A 23,961-nucleotide genomic window follows, 5' to 3' on the forward strand; every position below is an offset into this window, starting at 1 on the left:
CACAGCATCACGATGTCACAGAAGCCTCCTCCCTCCTCGGCCAATCATAGCCCAGCTCCCCTCGGCCGCACCTCCCACTGCAGGTGACAAGAGGAATGAGCCTGCAAAGGAGAGGAGATGGGGAAATCAGAGAGATGGAGGCAAGAGAATCTGGGATGCTGTGGAGCCAGAGATATTCACTGGAGTGAGACATATGACACGAGGAGACTGATGGGAAATGGAGCAAGATGACATCAAAAATGGGAGGGATGGAAGACGGAAAGCAGATGAAAGGAAATGCAAATGACGGAAGGACAAAAATACACTTTGGAGGTAAGCAAAAGGAGATGTACTGTACATGAATGTGAAAAGAGGTTTAACTGAATGAAAGGAAATAGTATGGGAAAATAAGGAAGACATGAAAGATGCTATGAAATCTTGCTGAGTTGTTCCCTCTAGTGTTTGTAGATATTAATACACAGGAGGATGGGAAAGTTTAGGATGGCACAATAACTAAATTGTCAAAAGTAAAAAAAGGAAATAGTAGATCTACAAGCATAAACATTTCTAGTCATCTGAACCACTTGTTTGAGTTTCTGTAAGGAAACAATGAGGTAACTAAAGCTATGCCAATTTAGTAATACAGATAATACACTTTTATAGTGTCATTCATAAGTGCATGATAAAGTCACAACAATTAAGCTGGGATAGAAAGAAAAACGTACAAATTAATAAATGCAATTAAGCAAATTAATTGGTCTCTCTCTCTTTATTTATTTTTAGAATGGTGGTTTTCATTTAATGAGTAAAATAAATTAACTGCAACCGAAAACCCCATTCGAGAGAGGATTGGATTTCGCCAGCGAAATGTCACTAAGCAAGGTAACGTTAGGCTAAATGTGACCGCACCTTTATGGTTATTTAAAAAAAAAAAAAGTATGAGGGGTATGAATGCAAGTTATTTATGATGCATTAATATGAACCTACAGTCTTTATTATTATTATTTTTTTTTACAATTCTATTTGGTGCCATGGCACAGAAAACGCTTAAAAGCAGCAAAAACCTGTTAGCCTATAAAACGGTTTAATAAACGCTTCTCAGAAGTTAATGTACTACTCTTACCACATGTATAGTACTTATGTAGGCCGATGAATTGAATGCAGAATTCAACTTCATCCGTGATAACCAGCTGACAGGAATTGCGTCAAGTCTCATCTCCCAGGTAAAGTTTGCCTTGGCTTTCTGTTTATCTATCTATCTATCTATCTATTTATTTTTATTTATTGACAGTACCAGTAGAGGCCGCTAATATCAAATCAATCTTCAAATAGATGTTTTGGCAGGGCAGTTTCACAAGAAAAATAAAATAAAAAGGAAAAAATAAAACAAAATAGTAAAATAAAATATACAGCAAGACATTGGTATTATACGTGTGAGTATTATACTTTACATAATTATTTTATACTTTGAAACTACTATACTTGCTTTAGTGGACTTAAAGTGGAAGAATTGCATCACTTTAACATAAGGACTTTTGGAATCCCCTCTTAAATGTGTTATAACCTGTTGCATTGTAGTAGTTTGCAGTTGTTAAACTTAGGGGAAAGGGAAGTGCTTTCTAGATAAAGGAATGTGGTTAAAGATTTTCTGCGTGCATCTGCAATTTTTTTTTTTAAACAAACACCCACCATAGCCTTGGAAATTCCTGCTAATGACATCTTTAGAGTCTGAAATGTCATAATCATAATCGGTTTATAATGAAAAAAAAATATTATGCAAATAATATACAAAGTATTATAATATGAGGCTTTAAATGTTTTAGCATTTTTTCCTAAACAAAGCTTTTCGTTTTTAGCACTCACTGTTGTTTCTACAGTCATTTTTAGTGCTATTTGTTTATTTATTCACTTATTTATTATATTATTTCTAAAGTTATTTTACAAAAAAGTCATTTCTACCTTATTAAACAGCACTGATAAAAAGTATTTTGTGGAGTAGTAAATACTGCAGAAAAACAAATGTAATTTCTACATTAAATAATTTTGTTTAGGCAATAATATTAAAAAAAGAGTAAATTCTATATTAATACTATATTTAAGCTTGTAGAAATAAAAATGTTGGAACTTAGTAGTATATTTTACTTGGAATTGTGCTCTTATATTTACAAGAATTCTTTAAGTAAAGTTCCCATCATGCACTGGGGCATGAATAATTAATAAGGTTAAATCTTTTGCTGTTTTCGAGTTGTATTTAGGTCATTCTACAGAATTGGTGAAAACTGCTGTCCCACAATGAAAAAACAAAAGCATTTAAGACTTCAAATCTTAGATGTTTACTAAGATCCTTCAATTATCTATTGAAACCCACAATAATATTTAAAATATCAGTAATCTTAATATATATAGAATCATCATTTATTGGGTACTTTCAATTGGGAGATGGCTGTCCCGAACCCTAAACTCTAAATTTCATCTTATGGAAACAGTATTGAATTTTTATTTATTTCTTTGTTTATTTTTTGCATTTTATTCCATTAAATGCATAAACATATCTTTTAGATTTTTTTTTTAAAGAAAAGTTAAGTAACTGAGTCTGATTTTAACTACACCCCTAAATGTATTATCAGGAAATATTCCTATCTCTCAAAGCTACAAGGTGTGAGTAGATAGGTCCGAAAGTCTGAAAATATGTGTGTAACTTTAAGGAACGTCACTACCGAACACCTTTTTTCTGCAATTAAGCACACTTTTTTGGGTGTTATTCCATAACACTTTTATATATGTGTACAACTGTTCAGAACTGTGCTAGCTAACCATGTGCTGATTTGCATATTTGAGGTAGGCTCAAAAATCTAAAATTGTCACTACCGAAACATTTGGTGAAGTTTTAGTTGTCTCGTCATTGTTTTTTGGGTGTTATTCCTTCAAATTGTCACTACCGAAACAGTCACAACCGAAACATGTCATCATTGCTTTGGTAGTGACAAAAGGAAACACATAATCCATTATTTGGGGGAAATAAAATTTTTTTAGTACAGTTTAGTACAATTTTATACAATTTTACATACAATTTTAGTATGTTTTGTGATGTGGTAGCTACCAAAACATTACTGTCACTACCGAAAATGTGCTGTCATGACCGAAACGTGGGATGTTTTGTCAAAAAGAACGTATACTGAATTATCAACTAAGATGTTATGATATTGTTTGGTTCTATGCATATCGAAACGAATGAATCCTTTAAAAGCTGTGTGATCAACTTGATGCCTTTTACAAAGAAAGATTGGATTCAAAATACAACAAATCACATAAATCACACTTGAAATGTTGTTAAAATTGCAATTGTTATTGATTTACCTCTAAAAACTTAATAGCAAAAAATGAATAGCAAAAAATACATTTACATGGTAGATGTTAACAAAATCTTTATAGGTCAATATAACCCTTCTAATTCTAAATTTGGGGAGAGGAAACATATTCCAAAACTTTCTGAAAACACAATGCGAGAATTAACTGCACAATTACTAGAAATGTGTACCTTGGATATTATACAATTTGCATACATACAACATTTGTGGAAAAAGACAAAAAAAAATTCCAAGACGTTTCTTTGCACCAATTCTGCAGAATGGCCCATTTACACTGTTTTATGGTCGCTGTTGTTGCTAGGTTTAGTAATTTGCTGTTTTGTGACATCTGGAGTTCATTTTCTACTCAATGACCCATTCATCCTCAAGCACTATCCACTGATTGTTACCGTCATTGTGTATTGTGTACCAAGTATTGAGGTCTCTGTGTTCATTTGGGTAATTTCTATATTGTGTAGACATATTATCTTGAAAAGGATAACAAGCTGTCTACTTGCTTACTTACATGCTTCAGTAGCATGGCTTTTTTCAGTGTTTTATTGTTTGAGTAAAGTTTACACACCATGACTGAAATGTACTTGAGAATTGAAGAGTAAACTTAAAATTATTAAGTAGAAATTACTCATCAAACTCTGAACACTTAAATTGACTTATTCCCTTTGCTAATTTTGTAACTTAGTTAAGTAGTTACTTAATTCCATACTTAAAATATACTTAACAAAATATGAGTGCAAAAACCTGCAAAAGAAAAGTTATGCAAATTTTACTTTTTTTTTTTTTTTTCAGTGAAACTGTGTCATGTTCAGTAATCACTGTGTCCTCATGCCCTGTTCCAGTCTTTAATCAGTTTGCTTATTTATCTAAGTTTGGATCATGGGGTTTGTCTATTTATGTCCACTTGACATTTTCTAATAGCTATTTGGCAGGTAGAGGCAGTTAAACACAAGAGTGCAAAGTCATTAATAGTTCTCTGGGACACTTATCCTGTTGCCTGAATGGGCATAACAAAACCTCTTGGTGTTATCTCTCAGATTAGTTTTATGTAACAGATTAGCCCCGACCTCCACTGTGCGGAGTTGTGAGGTTAGTGTAGCTGGTGACAGCAAAGCTTAATCCTCTGACCTTCCTTGAATACAGACCGTGCATCAGTGTTTTTCATCTCTCTTCATCGCTCCTTCAGGAAGGTCCAGCAACTTCTGCACCTTCGTTTGGAGAGCAGAAAGGTGAGAGAAAACATGCCATGTCTGCATACGGAGTCCCTGCCCTCTCTGCCTGCTGAAGGGAGGTATGGAGTCACCTCAGCCCGCAGGGGCTCTCAGGGGTCCAGATCCAAGTCAGCTAAAAAGGGGAAGAATGGAGAGAAGGGTTCATGTGTGGAGAGGAATGACAGAGTGAAAAAACAGAGTGTCATCACCAGTGCTGGATGGTTCTTCTCACCTCTCTGGACCCCAGGGGCCAAAACCCAGAGACTGGGATTCAGGATGGGAAAGGAAAGCGAGAAAGTGAAGGCATGGCTGGATGATCATTCAGATTCTGCCAGATCTTACTTTAGCAGATCCTCTAGGTGAGCAGTGTAGCTGTATCTGTTCTGAGAGAGTATGAAAAAGTTACATTTTGTGATGTGAGGCATTTTTAATCACGTTTTTTATTCTTCATGTCTTAAGTTTAAACATTGCATACAGTAGTTATACACTCTTAAGAAAAATGGTTGTAAATAACACACGATTAAAGTTCTTTGTGGTGCTGGATAGAACAGCAGATAAAGAAATAGTGCTTTATATAACGACCGTGGGAAGTCTCGGCTTAGTACTTTCAGTTATATATATATATAACTTTTATATATATATTAAAGTTTTGAAAGAAGTCTCTTAGCTCACCCAGGCTGTATTTATTTAATAAAAAATGCAGTAATATTGTGAGATATTAAGACAATTTCAGATAAGTGTTTTCTGTTTCAATATGCTTATAATTTATTTCAGTGATAGCGAAACTGAATTTTCAGCAGCCATTACTGTCTTCAGTGTCACATGTTCCTTCAAAAATCCTCATGATAAACTGATTTTCTGCTCAAGACACATTTATTATATCAGTGTAAAAAAAAGAAAGTTGTTTTAAAAAAAAGCTGCTTAATAGTTTTGTGGGAATTTTTTTTATTGACACATTTCATTGTTAATTTGTTGACTTAATATACTGTAAATATATATGTATGTGTGTGTGTGTGTGTATATACATATATATATATATATATATATATATATATATATATATATATATATATAACTAATATTTTATTTAATATGTTAACACTTTTTAATGATTTTTTTTTTATTAATATGGTACTACCAATTTTTTGCTTTTTAATTTCAATTAAGAACAGGAGCCTAGTGCGAGAGTGAATATCTTGACAAATAACTACTTCCACATATCAGGGTTTTGCTGTAAAAAATAATTTTAAATTGAAGGAACCATTAAGGAAACCTTCTCTCTGAGAGACACCATAAATGTGACCCTGGACCACAAAATCAGTCATAAGGGTCCATTTCTTTTTTATTAAAATTTATATAAGCTTTCCATTGATGTATGGTTTGTTAGGATAGGACAATATTTGGCTGAGATACAACTATTTGAAAATCTGGAATCTGAGGGTGCAAAAAAATCTAAATACTGACAAAATCGCCTTTAAAGTTGTCCAAATGAAGTTCTTAGCAACATGATCTTTACTTAATATCCTAATGATTTTTGGCATAAAAGAAAAATCGATCATTTTGACCCATACATTGTTTTTTTGGCTATTGCTACAAATATACCCAAGCGACTTGAGACTGGTTTTGTGGTCCAGGGTCACAAATGATCTCACAGACAGCAAAAATTCTGGCTTAATTTAGTACAAATTTCTATTTAAATTTGGTCTGGTGGATCAACAACATGCTGACCACCCATGCTGGTCTTTTTTTTGAACGGGGATGGCTTTATATTATATACTTTAGACATAGCTGTTCCCAAAGTATTACATTGCCTTTTACCCTCTGTTTTGTCTCTTTTCTTCTTAGACATTGGATGCATGGCTGTGTAGAAAGACCCCAAGCTGCCCAAACCCTCATAACTGAGCCAAGATCTAGGTTGACTATTCTTGGCAGACGCAGGGTTTCCCACCCCCTGTGTGGGCCCTCTCGAGGACATGTGCACCCTGCCACAATGGAAAGACCACACTCCTGCCTTTCTGTCCATCAGATCGATGATCCTGTGTGTCTGGATCGGGCCGGGGGTCGTTCTCCTCGATCACTGCAGTCTACATACTTTCCATTTTCACCTTGTGTGTCAAGGTCAAAGTGTTTGCCACATTCTCGGAGCTCCCCAAGACCAGCAGGACAGTGTAAAAGAGGCGAGTCCTGTAACTTCATGATGCGACTCTTTGGTGGTCTGATTAGACCTCTACAGAACAAAATCATCTGTCAGATCCTACAGCACCTTTCTGAGATCACTCAGGCTCAGCGCTGCTGTCTCTCCATGACAACGGTGGACAAAACAGGTGTAAAGTGTTTGGGTCCTCTCTTCCAATCAGATGAGGAGTCTGTCTACGGTTACACACAGGCAGAGTGGGACAAGTGCATTATGGGATACGTGGTCAGCACTGGGAGGCCACTTAACATCAGCGATGCCCGTGAGGTAATAAATGAGGGGTGTTCCGTGTCAAGTCTAATCATATAGCTGTGTCTCATTTAGAAGGCTGCACCCTCCGGAGGTCGAATCCTCTGGAGGTCGCATCCTCTATAGGATGCATATACGAAGTGTCCTCAACCTAGAATTAAACGAGACGGCCTTCGTAGGACAGGCGGAAAAGGAAACCGGAAGTATCACGTTGCTATGCCAACACATTTAGAGCATCTTTGCGCTCTCACACTACTTAAATGAAGGAAAATTATTTCTAAATTTGGAAAGTAATTTAAAAAAAATGGTTTTACTTGTTTTATTTTGTTCAGTGTTTGAGGAGCTGCAGCATACATACAGCAGGCATCTATTAGAGAAAAAAAGGAGGAGGTTATTAAAAACAAAGTTTATCCGTTTTGACCGAGGCGAATTAAGGTAAGTTGTAAACACCACATCTGCGCTTGTGTGTACGTTACATCTGCCGGCGCCGGCATTTTTCAAATTAACAACGGTTGTTCACGGCGACGCAAAGAATTGTGGGTTATCTGTAGCAGCGAAGGATACACCTCATGCACCCTCCGAATTCCTGTGAAAGAAGGTCGCATTCGAAGGTCGCATTCGGAGTGTCCTACTTGCTTTTCTGAAATGAGACAGCCTCGATGACGTATGCAGCCTTCGAATGCGACCTCCGGAGGACGCAGCCTTCTAAATGAGACACAGCTATAGTCAGTTTAGGTCACTGGTGGACTGTGGTCCAGGATTCCCCTTGTAACAGAAACACTAAGTTTAAGATTACTCAGGCTTTCCAGGACTGACCTGAACTAATTCTTTGTCCTAAAAATAGATTGAATTTTAATTCAAGGTGCTTTAAGTTTGCCATAATGTGCCAAGTTATTCAGAGCTTATCTTTTAACAGTTTGATCTGAGGTGACTTCAAAGATCTTACTGCACTATTCAATAGTGGCAAATGTGTAAACAAATAAATATTTATGATAATGTAATTCCAAAAATGAAAACAGAAATCAAAGTGTTAGCTAAATGTGTTTGAAAATGAAGATGAGGATGAGTGGTCTTGCTTCGATAAAGTTGAATATCTTAAATATAGTGTGCTGCCATTTAGATTTCAGTATTGTATTTTTTTATGGATGCACTGATATTAATAAACAGCCAATACCGATATATAGCCGATGGCCCATAAATGACAGAAATGTTTTGTCTAATTAAATTAAAATTAAAAACTAAAAAATAAATTATCTTAAATGCTACAATTAATTGAATTTATGCACCACAAAATAATGCAGTACAGTATGATAAGCAGATAAACCGATGAATGTCAAATATTACATTTCTAAATAAATTAAATATTAAAACACTATGTATTAAAATATTACAACTCTAAATAAATTAATATCAAAACAAAAAAAAACATTTTAAATGCTACACTGAAAAACATTTGATGTTGGATTTACTGTACTTAATTTAATTACTTAATTTAATATGAAATTTTAAAGTAGACAGATTGAAATTATATTTTCTTGTAAAACATACTCCAATAATCTTTGTCTTATTTACAGTTTAAAAAAATTATGTTTTACAGTGGCCAATTGAATTTAGGCCTTGCTACATTGCAGTATAATGTGAAAATGGAACATCATTATGAGGTTTGTTGAAGATTACATTTAACAGTGTTATATACTGAACATTACTTTTAAGTGAGCATTAGATGATGACAAAGGTAATCTCAGTGTATAAATGGGAAATGGGCATGCACAATCAAATATTTCATGTTGACATACCAATTAATTAGAAAAGAATAACGTATATGATACCAATATAATCATGCATATTTTTATTGGAGATGAGTAGGCATGGGAATAAGGGATGAGATTGTGTGTGCTTGTGAGTCTTTATACGCTTTGGGACATGTGCGTGGGAAGGGAAATCCTTCCCTAATCTAAGCTTTAACCCCTGATTTGGCACTGTGACAGAATGTGAGCAGAGAAGAAAGAGACAGAATGAATTGCAGAGATAGTAATATGTGCTTAACTGGCATTTCTTCTCTCAGAAGCCACTTAATTCTTATATTTAGGCCTCTCTATGTTTCCAACCCTGTTACACCTCTGAAATTTCTCACATTTGCCTGTGCAAACAGCCATAAAACAACATACGCTGTCATCACCTCAGAGATAACATAGTGACGCAAGGTTTTAAATTGATGTGGTTTACTAAATCACCTGAATGATTGATTTTAACTGTGCTTTTATAGGATCCAAGATTTCAGACTGAACTGTACGAGAGGGAAGAGGACAGACCCAAAAGTATTCTAAGTGTGCCTATCCTGAACCACAAAAAGGAGGTTGGACAATCCTAGATTATCCATTAATATATTATCATTATGTTATATGCCCAGATAAGCATTAGTACCATTAACAAGACTGATTGTATATCTTTTTTACATTATATTTATATTTGTGATATGACATATTGTCTGTTAAAGAAATGGTCCATTGTATATTGGCAGGTTATAGGTGTTGTCATGGCTGTAAACAAAAGCAGGCCAGGCACATGTGTAGGCAGCTTTTTCTCAGAACAAGATGAGAAAGTGAGTATTTGTCATAAATAAAGATAATCTGAAATTCAATAATATTGAGCACATGTGCATTTTTCATCAGTAGGCATAGTGCATTGAGTATGAATTATAGAAGAATTGTATGTGGCAGGCCACATATCTATAATAGATAACTAATGCTTTTTTTTTTATGTGACTTGAGTGAGTCAAAGAATGAGCCATCTTTTTGTCTCTAGGTGCTGTCGTCACACATGGTGTTGTTCGGACTGATCCTGGAAAACAGCCAACTGTGTGAAAGTTCTGAACAAGAGAGCAAACGCAACCAGGTGTCACGCAGACATTCGCTTAGACACTTTATCTAAAGTGACTTACTTATCTAAAATGATTCTTCTGAAGAATACATAACATGCTTATCACAAATAACTTTTTCTCTAGCTTGAAATAAGATACTTTAACAATATTATGTTAAAACAGAAAAGACACAATTTGCAATACAACCGCATGGGGAAAAAAACATAATTTGCAACTTTATCCTTAAAAATGACTGTATTGGGAAAGTGATGATATCAGATACTGTATGGGGTAAAAATATGGTACTAAGATATATGTAGAAACATTCACCATTATGAATGATTAACTTACATCCTACTTATAATTGTGCACTTGATTGACAGGTACTTTTGGAATTGGCCCAACTGGTGTCACATGACTACCCCTCTGTGGATGACATGCTCAGCAAACTGGCTGCTGTCATCCTGTCAATTACAAAAGCACAATTCTGTACTGTTTTCATCTCAGACGACAGCTCCACGGTAGTACAAGAATGAATCAAATTTATGGACAATGATTCGTTGTTAAAACAAAAAGGATGCTGTATTTGTTTATTGGTAACTTTAAAGCATGAAGCTCATAAAATTCTTTGAATACTGACCTACTAAAAAAACATCTGCACTTGATACTAAGAGATCTGTGTTTTTTTTTGTTGATGTCTTGCAGGGGCCTTTCTCAAAGATGGTCCATATAGAGCATAAAGAAAGCAATTGCTCTGACCAGTGTTCTACAAGGTAAATAAATGTAAATTTATAATTTGATCATGATATACACAAAATAACAAGTACCTATTTTTTTAAGCCAATGATGTTGAATGTCACATAATAATAGTGTTCAGTATTGCTCTTTAATACTAACAAACTAAAAAGGTATAACACATTCTGTATTCATATGCAGAGGTGTAAAGAGTACCTAAAAACCATACTTGAGTAAAAGTACAGATACCTTACAGTGAAAATCATTCCACTACACGTTACAAGTCACCAATTCCAAAACAACTTAAGTAAAAGTCTTAGAGTATCTGATTTTAACAGTACTTAAGTATTTTACTTATACTAAATATAGGCTTAAACTCAAAGATGCACTAGTCAAAGAGACATGCCAGTGATAAACTGTAACGTTGTGGAGAAGCTGCGGGAAACAGGCAGAGGCAAGGATCTATGTGCAGGTATTTCATGTAAAAACTAGAACAAACAATAAGGCAAAACCCAAAGGGAACAAAGAACAGAATGACTTGCAAACAGACAACCATTATATTCAACAACTCACAAGGAACTAAAGAAAAACTAGGGCTATATATATACACACAGGGGGCTAACAATCTTAACAAGATAAGACACACCTGGGGAGACTAATCAAGGGGAACCAATGAACAAACGGACTACAAACTGACTACAAACACCACGGGAGACAGGAAGTGACATAAAAGTCCAGGGCAAGGCACAGAGAGCATGAAACAAAAACAAGAAAGAGTTGATTTGTGAGGAGAGCAATCACGTTTATTTTCTAAAACCAAAATAAAACTGAACACCTCAAGATTACGAAACAAACCAAACAAAAAATAATATCTTTCAAAAAGGTCTCTTCAGTATAATGGATAAATAAAATAATGTTAAGTAACATTTAAAAGCCGAAGCCTTCTTGCAGTGGACGTGCTGGTTTGGGCCTCATTGCTAGCTGCAGTCATATCCTCATCTCATATATAAAACACCTCTGATTCACAAATATTTGCTAAGGAACTCGCATTCACATAAAGTAGTCTTGTTGACAAGTTTGGGTGAGTAAGGGCAAAACGCAGTACTTTCAGTGACCTGTAATAGGCAGTATCACGTCTTTTGTAGCAGAAATAAACTGCTGCAGAAAAAGCTAGGTCCATGCAAAATGTAATGTGTAACTGCAACACTCATTTCAAATGTAGTGGAGTAAAGAGTACAGATACTCATTCAGAAATGTAGTGAAGTAAAGAGTAAAAGTTGCTAACATCTTTGATACTTAGTACAACTACAAAGTAACTGAAAAGATACTCAAGTACAGTAACTAAGTACATTTACTCCAATACTTTACACCTCTGTTCATATGTACGTATATAATGAGTTTAGCCTAGTTAAATGTGTAACTGTAATCTTTAGGGATTATGACAGCAATGGCATCAGCTACATGTATGCCATGCATGTGCGAAACTCCATGGAGACGCTGAACATTATCAACAGACCTGTAAGTTTATCTGATTAATTCACTTTATCACTTTGCTAATTATATATTACCCATAACACATAGTGCTGGTATATATATTTTTTTCCTAATGAATTGATTGTGATCATATGGTCATGCAGAATAAGGCATTCATATGTGCATTATAAGTATCAATAAACAACCAATATGCTAGTAATATGCATGCTAATAAGCAACTAGTTAATAGTGAGAATTGGTCCCTTAACTAAACTGTTGCCTCTTTTTCTCTCCAAGGCCCAGATTTCTAATGTCTCTCAGATCAGGAGTTTGATCGGCACACCTCTGAGAGGCAAACAGAGAGATAATGTCATAGGTAAATATCCACAGTCTAGTGTTGATCCAACAAACCAAAGCTCTCAGTCATCATGCTTTCCCAAAGGATTTTTTTTGTTTCAGACTTTTCTCTTTTATAGCTCATATTATAATATATTGCATACAGTAAGAGTATAGTGCTATGCATTTAACATGGAAAACATAATTCAGATCATTGGGGTTTGAAAGAATTTGAGAAATTTCATACTGACTTTTGATCTTAGAAAACATGTCTCCATTTGCTCTCTTTTGAATCTCACTGATGCAAACAGATCTAATTTGTTATTTTACTTGGTTTAGATACAAATAGAGGCCATTCTGTGCATCTTTACAGGAATTTAGAGGGTTGATAATGACATTAGTATGAAAATAGTTTGTATAGACAGCATACACATTCTTTTTTTTTTTTTTACATTTTCTTCATATAGGTGTGTGCCAGCTAGTCAATAAAATGGTTTTCACTGAGACAGAAGTTTTTAGTCGAGCTGATGAGCACCTTCTGGAGGACTTTGCGGTGTACTGTGCTCTAGGATTACAAAAGTTCAATGCGCAGCAGATGGCAGATAAAACCAGAGCAAAGCTGGCTGTGACTAAAGAGGTAGGAAATGCCATCATATTCCTTTTGAGTCACTGGAAATCACTTCATACTGTAAGAATAATGAGTAAGTGATCTGAATACTGACTCAACAATCACACAACACCAGGATTGATTTACACAGGAAAATCTAAAATTTAAAAGTTCTACAGCAATAAACATACATTGTTTTTCTTTTTCTATTCACACTGTGTATGTATGGGTGTGTGTATGTGTGTGTGTATGTGTGTGTGTGTGTTTGCACCTATAGGTCTTATCTTATCAAATCTCTGCTTCACAAAAGGAAATTGATGCATTGGAGGTAACCATTCAAAAACTCTCTTTTTAGTACTTCCTTTTAATTTTCTTTAAAAAGTACCTCCAACCATTCTACATCTGCACATGATTGAATTAGCTTAGTCAAACTGTTGTGCAACTGCATTAAAGCCTGCGGATGTTGATGTGACAGAATTTGCAACTTCCTGTGGATAGAGCATAGTCTTGTGTATGTTTGTGGTTTTGTCAGGTGCACTTGAACACAGTAATTTTTTTCAATGTGTCATTTGTAAGTCTTAAAAATTTTCCCACTTCCATTTACTTTCCTCTCCTCTAGGAGGCCGTCATCCCATCAGCAGATGCCCTCTGTTTACTGGATTTTGGCTTCAGTGATTTTGATATGTCCCAGATTGCCATGACTCAGGCCGTTGTGCGCATGTTCCTGGATCTCAATTTGCCCCAGGATTTCAGTGTTGACTACAAGGTTTCTGGTTTAATCCTGCTTGGCTCTTCTAGCTAACGTCACTAACAATCCAGCTTTGAGTAATACTTTTGTGTAAGATGTGGATCTAGAACTGGTATTTCCTTTTCTTCTTCAGACCCTGTGTCAGTGGGTTTTGAGCGTACAGAAGTGCTACAGAAGCAATGTAGTCTATCATAACTGGAGTCACGCATTGCGCACAGCCCAGTGTATGTTTGCCATGCTGCAGACAAAGGAACTAAAGGTCAGAATTATAATCTGTTGATAAACAACTTGTCCCAATCTTTTAAACTCAGCAGTGCACACTGGGTTAATAAATTAAAAGGTTTATTCTGAGAAAAGTGGATTAAGCAAATTATTAGTTAATTAATCCCTGTCCTGCCAAATCTCTGATATTTCATTGCCCTCACATTCGGTGTCATTCCAAGCTTGCTTAATCTCTGATGTTCTTTAATCCAGAGTAATTTAAGCAGTCTGGAGGTTCTTGCTCTCATGATTGCCAGTCTGTGTCATGATCTGGACCACAGAGGAGTAAATAACTCTTACATAGAGAGGTAAACTACACTACACCAACCACCACTGTGCTAAAGAACATTCCTTGATGTTATTATAAACATCTGTCTACTACAAAGTATAGTGTTACACTGGCCTAACAAGTATTTGAACGTGTTTAAACATGTATGAATGCCATTGTTATTTATACAAGGCCATTTATACTTTTTAAAGTGTGGCAAGCACTTTTTGGGGCCACTCTGTAGTGCTGTGTCAGTATTTGAGATGCCACACTATGATTTCTAATTAATAACTACTTGAATAACTATTTAAGAGAACATAATACCTATACATATTTAAACATTGTTTCTTTGTAAATTGCCTTAATATTTTGTATCGGTAAATTACGGTTTAATAAATAGATACAATCTGTTGTGCATTTTTGACCCCCTATTTTTATTCTCTTTCTCTCTTTTCCCCTTTCTTCCTCTCTCTTTGTCTTAGGAGTAACCAGCCACTGGCACAACTGTATGGTCACTCGTCTCTGGAGCACCATCATTATGACATGTGTCTTCTCATTCTCAACAATCCCGTAAGATCCATCCATCCATCTATCCATAAAATCCATTCAATTCATCCATCCATCTTGTTGTCCAATCATCCATCCATCCACCTATCATTCACTCATTCATCTATCCATCCATCCTCCATCTTTCCATAACATCATCCATGTTTATAGCATCCATCCTTTCATCATTCACCCATCCATCCATCCATCTTTCACCCATTCATCTATTCATCCATCCATCCATCCTCCATCTGTCTATAACATCATCCATCTATTTATAGTATCCATCCATCCACCAATAACATCCATAAATCCATTCATCTTGTTGACCAGTCATCCATTCATAGCATCCGTCCATTGCATCCGTCCATTGCATCCATCCATTTATAGCATCCATCCATCCATAGCATCAATCTTTAACATTCATCCATAGTATCCATCCGTTCATAGCACCCATCCATCCATAATATCCATCCATTGCATCCTTAGAATTTGTCCGTCCATCCATCTGTCTGGCGTCCATTTATCTCAGTATTCATAAGTTTATTAATCCATGTCCATGCACAACTGTTTTAAACCCCTCAATATTCTTTTCTCTCAGGACAGTCAGATGCTCAGCTCGCTCTCATTGAATGAATACAGGGCCTGTGTGCAGATGATTGAGAAGAACATTCTTGCAACAGACCTTGCTATCTACATAGAGTAAGCATTAATCCTTTTCCAGTTCAAGCTGTAAACACAGCAGTTCACACAAAATACGTTAAAACAGAATTATCAAAATTGTATTAATTTTATGTGTTTGTTTATCTTTAGGAAGAGAACTAAGTTCTTTAAACTTGCTCAGAGTAACAGCTGTCTTTGGACAGACGAAGGACACAGAGAACTGCTTAGGTAAACATATACAAACATCTTTTTGAAGAATATGCACATTAATGCATGATATTCACACATTCATTAAAAAAAAATTATTAATACAAATTTTATTTCACCTGACCCACATTCTCATTCAAACTAACAAAAATATACATATATTTCTTATACTGTCTTCTTCTAACAACACATACACTCTATACATTTTTTGTCTACTTTTATCTGCTCTCGTTAGATCTAACTGTAACTGTAAGTGCAAGAACAGGAAACTTTCACCACATTTGTTTGCTCATGACCACTTCCTGTCTCTATATTAAAGGGGTCATATGATGCGATTTACATTTTTCCTTTCTCTTTGGAGTGTTACAAGCTCTTGGTGCATAAAGAAGATCTGTAAAGTTGCAAAGACTAAAGTCTCAAATCCAAAGAGATATTCTTTATAAAAGTTAAGAGTCAACCACGCCTACCTAAAATGACTTGTTCTAACACGCCCCCACGTCTACGTCACGATGTGGGAAGATTTGCATAATGCCGCCAAAATGTTCACGCAAAGAAAGAAGGCGTAACTTTTATTCTCGCTGTAGTATTGTTGTTGCCACTGCCGCCATGTCGTGAAGCTGCTGTGTGTTTCGTTGTGAAAGCGAAACTACTTTGTTTGACCTTCCAAAAGAGGACGATATCCGCTTTGTCATGCCTGGAGCTGATCCGAGCTGGTCGCTGAGGAAATACATCAACTTCGCGCTGTGGATCGCCGAATCAGCTTTCAGCGGAGTACAGCCCGGGGTCGTCACATGTGGTTGCCACAAGCCCGCCAGCCGCTCCTTCGTCGAATCTGCCTGCCACACCGTTCTCAAGCCCCCGGCCGTTCCTCACTCAAGCCCGCCCGCCGCCGCCTCTAACTCTAGGCCTCCCGGCCTCCGCTCACTAGCCCGCCGTGTGTGACGCTGTGTGTTTTGTTGTGAACGCAAAACTACTTTTTTGGCCCTCCAAAAGAGGACACGACTAGAAATCAGTGGTTAAGTTGTATTTACAACACTGTTCAAGGACCCTTCAACCCAAATATTCAGATGTGTGCAGCACATTTTAAGAGTACTCCTGGAAGAGTAACGTTAGACTAAATGCCGGCAGTTCTGACTCACGTAAGTACGTTTTCTACACAAAATAATGTTCTTTTTAGCAACATCATATGACCCCTTTAACGGATGTTCTTGATCTAAATAGGTCAATGCTAATGACAGCAAGTGACATATGTGCAATAACCAAACCATGGCCAGTTCAGAAGCGGGTGAGCATCTCCCCCACACACACACACACACACACACATTTACATACATGCATGCAGAAACACCACAACCGCACATGCATTCAAGCACACACACACACACACAGAAACACACACTTATATACGCACATACACAAATTTCTCTTTCTTTCTCTTCACTTTGGCAGATTGCTGAACTTGTAGCGACAGAATTTTATGCACAAGGAGATAGAGAAAAGTATGAATTAAATATTCAGCCAATGGTAAGTCTGTAATTCTATAACTTAAAGAGTTCTTTCTCTGCTTGTTTACTTTATTACTTTTTTTGTACAGGAAGACGTTATATTTAAGAGGGAGGGAGACATTATTTTGTAGTCCTTTTTTTTTTTTTTTTTTTTTACAAAATGTTACAGGTGTGTTGTTTAATCAGAAGTTTTATATCAAAGGTTGAATCTCTTTCTCACAGCACGTGATGGACCGTGAAAACTCCACTCGTTTACCTCACATGCAGGTTGACTATATTGATGGGATTTGCTCTCCGCTGTATGAGGTGAGGGCTTGTCTGCACACATCCTGTTAGAAATGTGTGTCAGTATGTGTGTTTAAGTGAATAAGAGACATTTCTGCTGCATGCCTTTGTGTTGCAAAAGAAGCATTCAATCTGTACTGTTTCTGTATTTTTCCTTCTTTTCCAGGCCCTGGCCAGCATTTGTGAGTCCTGGTCACCTCTAAAAGAAGGCTGCAGAAGGAACAGAAAACATTGGCAACAGCTGGCAGATGGCGGAGAGGAAGAAGAAAGGATAAAAATGAAAGGAAAAACAGATGGAGAAAGGGAAGAAGCAAGTTAAAACTATGTAAACTCTTGGTGAACCACTTATAGAGTGGACCAGCAAGACTCAAAGTATTATCTGATATTCAGATTATTACTTTATATGATGAAATTAAAGCCATTAAGCATGATAGCAAGATATGATTTATAGCCCTCACTCTCTGGCTGCCAGTCAACACTAAAGCAAAGAAAACAAGGAAAAAGAAGAAGAATTTAACAAAATAGTTCAATAATATGAAAGAGATGTGATTAAATACACACTCTTGCATTGTTGGTTTACCTATATCAACGCTGGTATACCGTAGTCCAAAACAACCGGTCATGCCCATCTATACTTGCCATTCTTGATTTTCAAAGGAGCCACAGAATTTACGTGAGAAATATCAAAAATTACTCAAGAGTAGTTATTGGTTGGCTTTGTCACACTAGTGAATCATTACTACATAATTTTATAGTTAATTAATTTTAAATCAAAACACATGTCAGCATTTTGTGTTAAAGGGATAGTTCACCCAAAAATTTAAATTCTGTCATTAATTACTCACCTTAATGTTCCAAACCCAGAAGAACTTTGTTCATCTTCGGAACACAAATTAGGATGTTTTTTATGAAATCTGATAGCTTTCTGACCCTCTATAGACAGCAATGTAACTGAAATGTTCCCAGGCCCAGAAACATTACTTTTTGGGTGAACTATGCCTTTAAGTTGTTTAGACAAGGAAGCACAACTTTTATTTTATTTTATGGAATAATGTTCATGTTCATTCCTCAAAAAGGATTCATTTTAATTAAGTTCATGAGCTGGTAAAACTGAAAAGCTAGAAACATTGTTTATAAAAGAATTTCTAACAATAAAGTGTTTTATTATAAAACATAATTAATGTATGTTATGTTTTTTAGAGCAAACTAATATTGTTGTCTTGGTAACAATTTAGATTAGGGAACACTATTCACTATCAACTATTTGCTTATTAGCATGCATATTACTAGCATATTGGCTGTTTATTAGTACTTATAAAGCACATATTAATGCCTTATTCTGCTTGACCATATTCTAGATCCCTTAACTCTAACCAATACCTAAACATAACTATTACAACAGCTAGCTTACTTACTATCAATAAGCAGCAAATTAGGAGTTTATTGAGGGAAAACCCTTAGTTAACATTGAATGTGTTCCCTAATCTAAAGTGTTATCATTGTCTTTATTTGATTTATTGCTATCCACATTGTCTATTGCACGTTGTCCTGTTAATCAAAAATCACAGCCATGAATATTTGCTGTAATATGCTGAAATGCTTGTCATTGTTCAACGTGCAATGAAATTAGCAGCAGATAACGGGGGTGTGCCTGACGGTGCAACAGAATGGTGTTTTCTCTTGATGTGGTCACAAGTCTTCACGTGACCTGTGGCAAAATGTGCAGACTTGTGCATATACATGCTTGCCAGATCTACCTTTCAAACCTACTCAGTACATGCAGGGCAATGCTCTGGGAGACTAACAGCAGAACAAGTTGCTTGCACATATAGATAAAAACCAACGTTCACTTTTTATAGAACGTTCAAATCCCCTTCACCATTACCTTTTTTTACCGTTTAACTAAGTTCTAAACATAATTTGCATTTGTATTAATTTTCATAATTATAACTAATGGAATAAATGTTATTATAAAGTGAAAGACACATTATCTATGAAATGCATTATATAGTGTTTTCTTCCTATAATAACCCAAGATCTAGTCAAGTCACCTTTATTTATATAGTGCTTTATACAATACAAATTGTGTCAAAGCAGCTTTACAGTGTCAAACAGGAAAGTAGTTTGTCAATAATGCAAGAGGACAATATCGTCATTTTTTTCAGTTAAAGTCAATTCATTGATGATTCGGTGATGTCATCATCAGTTCAACTCTCTTCCAATAGTGTCTGTGCAATCAGTCAAGCATCCCCAACTAAGCAAGCCAAAGTTGGCAGTGGCAAGGAATCAAAACTCCATCATCGATGACAGAAATAGGCTAGAGAAAAAAAAACCTTGGGAGAAACCAGGTTCAGTCGGGGGCCAGTTTTCCTCTGACCGGATGAAACCAGCATGGCGTGGTTTAATTCCAGGCTGCAACACAGGTCAGATTGAGCAAAGGACTCATTTGGTTCCTGTGGTCTTGTCCCGATGGCCATCTAGTTGACGTGGTCTTCCCAGGGGATCTGTCTTTGGGGCGCATATAGTTGACATGGTCTCAGCTGACATTCTCATTGCTGTCCAGGTCATCTCTAGGTGCTGATCCACCATCTGGTCTGGATATAGACTGGATCTAGATGGCTATGTGGCCTCGGAATAAGAATAAAAGAAACTAATATTAGCGTAGATGCCATTCTTTTTATGATGTAGCGAGTGCATCGGGTGTTATGGGAATGGTTCCCAGTTCCGGTTGACTTAATTAATGCAGCCTAACATTCCTTTAACGGATTTGAATTATAGAAATGTGATAGTGTGTTATGTGTAAGCCAGCAGACGTGAAGGACTACAATGTGATATGAGCTCACTCAAGTATTGACAAGCTAAACCATTCAGGGCTTTATAAGTAATTTAGCAAGTTTTTTAAATGTATCTGATGTTCAATAGGGAGGCAGTGTAGAGTTGACAGAACTGGGCTAATATGGTCAAACTTCTTGGTTCTAGTAAGAACTCTAGCTGCTGCATTTTGGACCAGCTGGAGTTTGTTTATTAAGCGCTCAAAGCAACCATCCAATAAAGCATTACAATAATCTAACCTTGAGGTCATGAATGCATGAATGAACGTTTCTGCATTTGACATTGAGAGCATAGGTCGTAATTTAAATAAATTTTTAAGAAGAAGAAAAAATAAGTTTTACAAGTGCTAGATTGCTATCAAATATTGCTATCAAATATTGCTAGATATTGCTAGATACATTTTTAAGAAGAAAAAAAAATCAGTTTTACAATAGCTAGATTGCTATCAAAGATTGCTATCAAATAGTACACCTAGGTTCCTAACTGATGACGAATAATTAACAGAGCACCCATCAAGTGTTAGACAGTGTTTTAGGTTATTACATGCAGAGGTTTTTGGTCCAATAATTAAAACCTCTGTTTTTTTTTTCTCAGAATTTAGCAGTAGGAAATTACCTCTGTTTTTTCCCCCCAGAATTTAGCAGTAGGAAATTACTAATCTTCCAGTTTTTTATATCAACTATGCATTCTGTTCGTTTTGCAAATTCATTTTTCATTGGGTCGCGAAGAAATATAAATCTGAGTATCATCAGCATAACAGTGAAAGCTAACACCATGTTTCCTGATAATATGTGAAAAGCAGCAGTCCTAGTACTGAGTCTTGTGGTACTCCATACTGTACTTGTGATCAAGACCCAAGAGTGAGAGGAAATCCTGTTTACAACAGTTAAATCTTATTTGGTCAAAAAGAAGTGAAGTGATCTCCAAGCCTTATATTATTTATAATTTTTTTTTTGTTTGCTTTTTGTTCCAGTGAAACACTGCTAGCCAGTGTTAAAAATGAATCACAAGGTTTTTTGGAAGTGGTTGAAGGAGAGCAGTTTTATTTCTCTTTTATATATATGTGTGTATATATATATATATGATGTTGTGAGTTTGGAGAATCCTTTTAGCAAAGAAAAAAAAAGACAAAATTAGTAAATATCTTAAATATAAAAAACAAATGCTGCAAATTAGTACAAAATCATTTTATTAAAAAATATAATAAATAAATACATAAATATAAATACAACACTCAACACTTATGTGAACAACACTCAGTATTGAACAAACTGTTTTAAACATAAAAAAGTAGGACTGTGCCCATCGGTACAGGTTAAAATGTCAGATGTGGCCATATCATTCATATCTTCATTCTCAACTTCACAGATGACCTTGACATTCATGAGGCTTTGCTGCAAAACAAAAAGGTATTTATTATAATAACATGGTTATTTCCTTGACAAATATGATGAGACCTGATACTTGTACTTTTTTATAACTTTGGACATCTCAAACACGTGGTGAGGGTTTGCTGACACTTACTTGGCAATGATCTTCTCAATGACCTTCTTAACCCAGGGTGCAGTAGGGTCCAGACAGATCTCTTTCCCAGATATCTTCAGGGTGGCACTGTTAAAAATAAGGAGAAAACCCAGTAAGAACCCTATTTGTGAAGTTACTGCATTAATCTGGATCATTATGTATTAATTCTGAGTTTGTAATTTGTAAGTGTTATAGCATTACTAGTGTGAAACTCACACGATCTCTGTGTATTTACAGTGTGAGCTTGGAGGGAAGAGCTCCACACTCTCTATCTGTTTTCCAATGCGTCGACTCTCAGTTTCAATGCAGCGACAGCGTGGATCTACACCCAGACCTCTAAGACTCATTCCTGAAAGCAAAATAATAAGTTAATGTTTGATCACATACATGCATGACTTTAAAGTGTATTTGTACTAACTATGGTTAATGATTACCAAGAAATATTAACAAATATTGCAATTCACTTACCTTCACCAATGGTCAGGAATCCAAGGGAAACGATAACAGAGACTAAAAAGATTTTGCAGTGCATTCTGTCCAAGTGAAATTTTGATTTACAAATGGAAACTAACAAAAAGTAAATCTAGTTTAGTTGCTAGATGCGTTCAGATCTGGTGAATAATGTCCACACTGTGGAACTTGCAGCTCTTTTAAAGCTCCGTCCTGGATATGAGTCAGAGAGTTGCGCAATATATTGGAGTCTTGAATATTTCAGGTTGGGAAAGTTTGTGCTGATGTCACGAGTAGGTCTATATGTGAGCCTCAACATGTCATTCATACGCAGGCCGGGGGGGGACAGTCGGACTTGAGTTTAGCGTGTATTATAGTCTTACTCATACAACTGCCTGCTGTTGCTTCTGATTGCTTTTAGATGGAAAAGCTGCCCATAACTCCTGGTCTAGGATGTGATTTCTTCGTAATAATAGCATAACGAAATAGATTTGGCAAACAATCCAGTGTATCTGCCCTTCTGCTTTGAAAAGCGCCAATGTATTTTTACAATGCATTTTCACAGCGGTGAGCAATGTAGCCAATCACAGACATGTTTGTAGATTTCTAAAGCACAATGGCCAATCAGAGGTGTTTAGGTTGGTATCCACACACTCACCGCTCCAGTGACCGTTTTTTGTCCAGTGCTGAGTCTTATCATGCGCGTAAACTTCTTTCTAACAAATACATTAAAAAAGTTTCATCGTGTTGTCACGTTCATAGTTTTTTTTTTGGAACTTTGTTAGATCGTGATGAATGAGTGACAGTTTTTAATAAATTTAAAGGGAGCACTCTTTGCATGCTGTATACGATAATATATTCAGAATTTAAATAAAACTTGTATTTTTCATGCTTGACAAGCGGTCATGTACGACACAGAGATAGCTTCTAGGCTACACTATATAGAAAACGATAATAATTTCAGAAGCACAGATGTGATTCTGCAACCAAGCCTGGTCCAAAGGCAGGATTTAGGTAAGAAAATGGTTATTATTGGCTGCCACGCCAAATCATGCACACCTGCTTGCTTCTCTGTTTAATTTAACAGTGTTTTTGTGAACATATATATATGCTTTAATAACAAATAATTGTAGCCTAACACTTTAAAATAAGGTTCGATAAGTTAATGTTAGTTATGTATTAAAGTGTATTAACGTGTTAGTTAATTATTGTAAAATGTTACATAAATAATGTATTTCGAGCGTTCAAAAATATGAACTGGACTGGAGTATAGTCTCAACAACCTCAGTTGAGAGACCAGATGCTAGGAGCTGTGCCCCCTCAGGGGCCATGCCCACAGCTTCCATAACTCTGCCAGAACTCCCGGGAGCAGAGCGATCGAGGGAAAAGCGTACAGACGAAGCCTCGGCCACGTCTGCACCATAATGAGGGAGAACCAGAGAGGACAGTGTGTCGTTTCCTGTGACGCAAATAGATCCACTTCCGCCTGGCCAAATTCCCTCCAAATGCGCTCCACCACCTCGGGGTGGAGCCTCCATCCCCCGGGCCTCAGCCCCAGTCTCGACAGGATATCTGCCCCCTGATTTAGATACCCAGGGATGTAAACTGCTCTTAGAGAGAGGAGCTTCCCCTGAGCCCACAGAAGGATCTGGCGCGCCAGCTTGTA

At 36.3% G+C, this 23,961-nt stretch overlaps 2 protein-coding genes across 6 annotated transcripts; one reads left to right on the forward strand and one right to left on the reverse strand.

Moving 5' to 3' along the window:
- The first annotated feature begins 91 nt into the window (after positions 1–91).
- On the forward strand, positions 92–18,305 carry LOC107563895 (cGMP-specific 3',5'-cyclic phosphodiesterase-like). 5 transcript variants are annotated; one of them, XM_016248888.1, is made up of 21 exons: positions 92–312; positions 6,398–7,013; positions 9,262–9,351; positions 9,517–9,597; positions 9,801–9,890; positions 10,239–10,376; positions 10,561–10,628; positions 12,024–12,108; positions 12,361–12,439; positions 12,867–13,036; positions 13,284–13,334; positions 13,626–13,772; positions 13,888–14,013; positions 14,229–14,323; positions 14,766–14,853; positions 15,431–15,531; positions 15,643–15,720; positions 16,921–16,984; positions 17,149–17,223; positions 17,427–17,510; positions 17,656–18,305. In XM_016248888.1, the coding sequence occupies exons 2-21, from the start codon at positions 6,405–6,407 to the stop codon at positions 17,806–17,808; spliced, it is 2,472 nt and encodes an 823-aa protein (XP_016104374.1). In that variant the 5' UTR covers positions 92–312; positions 6,398–6,404; the 3' UTR covers positions 17,809–18,305. The 5 variants fall into 5 exon arrangements, 4 of the variants coding, with proteins under 4 accessions (XP_016104374.1, XP_016104349.1, XP_016104368.1 ...); XM_016248863.1 differs by lacking the exon at positions 92–312 and adding an exon at positions 4,413–4,911; XM_016248882.1 differs by lacking the exon at positions 92–312 and adding an exon at positions 4,413–4,570.
- Positions 18,306–21,518: 3,213 nt separating this feature from the next.
- LOC107565350 (interleukin-8-like) lies at positions 21,519–22,454 on the reverse strand. Its single transcript, XM_016250566.1, has 4 exons — positions 22,314–22,454; positions 22,062–22,194; positions 21,846–21,932; positions 21,519–21,715 (listed from the first exon to the last, which is right to left on the reverse strand). Exons 1-4 carry the CDS (start codon positions 22,375–22,377, stop codon positions 21,703–21,705), a joined length of 297 nt encoding a protein of 98 aa, XP_016106052.1. The 5' UTR covers positions 22,378–22,454; the 3' UTR covers positions 21,519–21,702.
- Positions 22,455–23,961: the final 1,507 nt, after the last annotated feature.

The sequence above is a fragment of the Sinocyclocheilus grahami genome, unplaced genomic scaffold, assembly GCF_001515645.1.
Source record: "Sinocyclocheilus grahami isolate Dianchi unplaced genomic scaffold, SAMN03320097.WGS_v1.1 scaffold25.1, whole genome shotgun sequence".
Classification (NCBI taxonomy): domain Eukaryota; kingdom Metazoa; phylum Chordata; class Actinopteri; order Cypriniformes; family Cyprinidae; genus Sinocyclocheilus; species Sinocyclocheilus grahami.